Raw genomic sequence first — 2887 nt, forward strand, 5'->3', positions numbered from 1 at the left:
GGGGCTGCTTCCCCGCAGCGCCCCGCGGACGGGCGCCCGGCGCGACCCGCAGCCGCGCTGCACCGGCCCCGCGCAGGGGAGCAAAAGTTGAAAGCTGCCGGCACCTAGCGGCTGTTTCAGCAAATCGGGAGGAAGCGGGGAGAGGAGCCCGGAGCATCCCGCGGGGCAGGGCCGCGGCTGGCTGCAGCACGGTCAGCCCCGCCGGGCCCGGGCGGCCGGGGGCCCCCGCTCGGCCCCTCTCCCGCAGGGTCCCCGGCGCCGGGGACCGACCGCGCCCGGGCAGAGACCCGCAGGGCTGGTGCCATGGGCCGCCGAGGAGCGGCTGCGCGCTGCGGGGCGCCTTCGGACCCCGGGGCGCGCCGGCACAGGGAGCAGCCCGTTCCCGCGCCCGGCCACAGCGCAGACCCGTGGGCGCAGAGCCGAGCCCTGTTCCCACCACGGGGTGCTGGAAGATGGGGCCCAGCCCCAGCCCCGGCCCGCGCGGGGATGCGACGCACCTCGGCGGCCCGGCGGGCCCCTGCCCCGGTGCTGCGCGGGCACCTGCGGCTCGTGGGTCACTGCTCCAGCTCCTCGCTCTGCTGGCTCGCACCGCCCCGAGCCCGTCCCCAAGCACCGTGCCGGGGGGATGCTGCCATCCCGCACGGGCAGCTCGGGGACCAGCTGCAGGACAGACCCAGACCCAGACCCGGACCAACCATCCCCGTCCGGAGCCGGCGAGCAGCACCAGGGTTCGCAGAGCCCCGCGGGGAGGTGCAGAGCTTGTCGCGGATCGGCCGTTGCAGCTCCGTGCCAGCGAGTCCGCCTGGGAGACAGAGCCGAGACGCTCCGGGCCGGAGCTGGGTGATTTCGGGAGCCCGGCAGCGGGCTGTGGAGCTTGGCAGGACGCTCCATGGCGAGGGCCCGAGGGAGGGCAGCACTGGGGCCACGTCTGGCGCGGCTGGGAGGGACGGGAGCAGGCGCAGGGCGCTGCGGGCTGCGATACTGGGTGCCACCTCGGCCCCCACCCCCAGCCTGCAAGGCAGGGCCCAGGCTGAGCCCCCCCAAACTCATCTCATAGGTGGTCACAKCCAGCACTCGAACCTGCAATTTGCAGGGTGCTGCCGACAGTYGCCGTGGTGCTGGGAGCCCCCAGGACCATCTTCTTCCTCGCAGGGGCCTCACACGGAGGGGGGGCACAGCACGGCGGTCCGGGGCAGGCAGTGGGCAAGGGGCTCCGCGCCCCCTCCCCAGCTCCGGGGCCGCCCCGAAGCCCCTGCCCCAGCGCGGCCGCGCTGCCGGGGCGCGCGGCGGCCGTGACGCGGGCCGCAGGCGCCAGCCTTNCCCCCTCCCCAGCTCCGGGGCCACCCCGGAGCCCCTGCCCCAGTGCGGCCGCGCTGCCGGGGCGCGCGGCGGCCGTGACGCGGGCCGCAGGCGCCAGCCTTGACACGGTGTCCGAGCCCAGGGCCAAACCCAAACAGGTGCCCGGCCCCGCTCGGGCCGCGGCACCTTATCAGGCCTTGGCAGCGCTGAGCACCCGCTGCGGAGACTGTTGTGTCTGCGGGGCCGGAGGGAGCGGGGCCGAGCGGCGCGGATGGGGCCGCGCTCGCTGCTCGGCCCCCGGGCACCGTGCCCCCCGCTCCAACCGGGCACTGCCCCCCAGGTCCCCCTGCACCATCCTGCGGGGTGGAGGGGAGCCGGTGGGCACGGAGCCCCCGGGGCGCCGATGTGCCCCGTCCCCAGCCCCCCGGTGCGCCCTCCCCACCCTGAAATCACAGCGCTGCAGCCGAAGAGGCGCTTGCTGCATGTGCAGCCCCGCTCTCCTGCCTGCGGCCGGGAAGCCCCCACGCTCCCAGGGCTCCGGGYGCTCCGGGCTCCGTTCCCTGGGACCTGTGGGCTCCCCAAAGCTGGGGAGGGCCCAGGCTGCCTGCTGCATTCCCACGACCCATCCTGGCAGGGTCTGGAGCCATCCCAGGTCTGGGGAGAGGCTGCAGGTCAGGGGAAGGGCTGGAGACCCCCCCCCACCCCAGCAAGGGTGGCCCTCCGAGGCCAGGCTGTCCCCGATGGAGTGGGAGAGATGCGTGGCCATTTGTGCCCACTGCGGGATGCAGCGGGTGCACACACCGCAGGGTGCAGTATCTGCGCCCACGGCGACTGCGCACGCTGCCGGCGTTGCACCGCTGCAGGATGGGGTRATTGCACGTGCTGCAGGGTGCAGGTATTGAGCCCGTCAAGGGACACAGGTGCTGTGCTCACGGGGGGATGTGGGGCTTGCACCGTGACCCCTTGCAGGATGCCAGTGCCTCTCTCGCGCGCACACGTGCTCCCGGGGCTCTCGCAGCCCTGCGCCACCCTGCAAGTGCAGTTCTGGCTGCCCCGTCCCCGCGCCAGGCCCCCCAGGCCACCGGGACCCACGGGAGCCAGCCCAGCTCCCCCTCGCCCGCGGCCCCTCGCGCTCCGCCGGCCCTCGCCTGGGCTCCCCTCCTTGCTGGTTTTATTTCCCATTCCCAGGTGGCATCTCCTCCCCCAGCTGCGCGGGCGCTCAGCCCCCGCCGGATGCGGCCCTCAGGGCGCGGGGCGGGCACGGAGGCGTGTCGGGGGCCGCCGTGATAACACCCGGAGCCGAGCCGGGCCCCCCCGCCCCTGCTCGGCAGCCGGCGCCCGGGCGGCAGCATGGTGCCCGGCGGCCCCCGGCGCCTCCTCCGCGCCCTCTGCATCCTCTCGGCGCTGGCCGCCCGCCTGCCCCCCGGCACGGCCCAGTGGTTTTACGGCCTGGGCGGGGAGGACACCACGCCGGAGCTGGGCACCGGCGCCAGCCCCACGGCCCCCACGCCGCCCGCCCTGGCCCGGGAGGAAGGTAGGCACGGCCGCGAGAGGGGACGCGTTCCCAGCGCGGCCGGGGGCCCGGGGC

General features: G+C 75.9%; 1 protein-coding gene across 1 annotated transcript in view; it reads left to right on the plus strand.

The window, feature by feature from the left end:
- Positions 1-2649: 2649 nt before the first annotated feature.
- The window catches only part of LOC146592820 (uncharacterized), a gene marked incomplete at its 3' end in the record, with an annotated part of 3614 nt that continues 3376 nt past the window's right edge, over positions 2650-2887 (plus strand). The window contains exon 1 of the mRNA XM_085310444.1: positions 2650-2833. Coding sequence (XP_085166570.1) covers positions 2650-2833 — 184 coding nt within the window. The remainder of the gene's footprint in view (positions 2834-2887) is intronic.

The sequence above is a fragment of the Rhea americana genome, unplaced genomic scaffold (genome assembly GCF_003343005.1).
Source record: "Rhea americana isolate MKP2758 unplaced genomic scaffold, rheAme1 scaffold_319, whole genome shotgun sequence".
NCBI lineage: Eukaryota > Metazoa > Chordata > Aves > Rheiformes > Rheidae > Rhea > Rhea americana.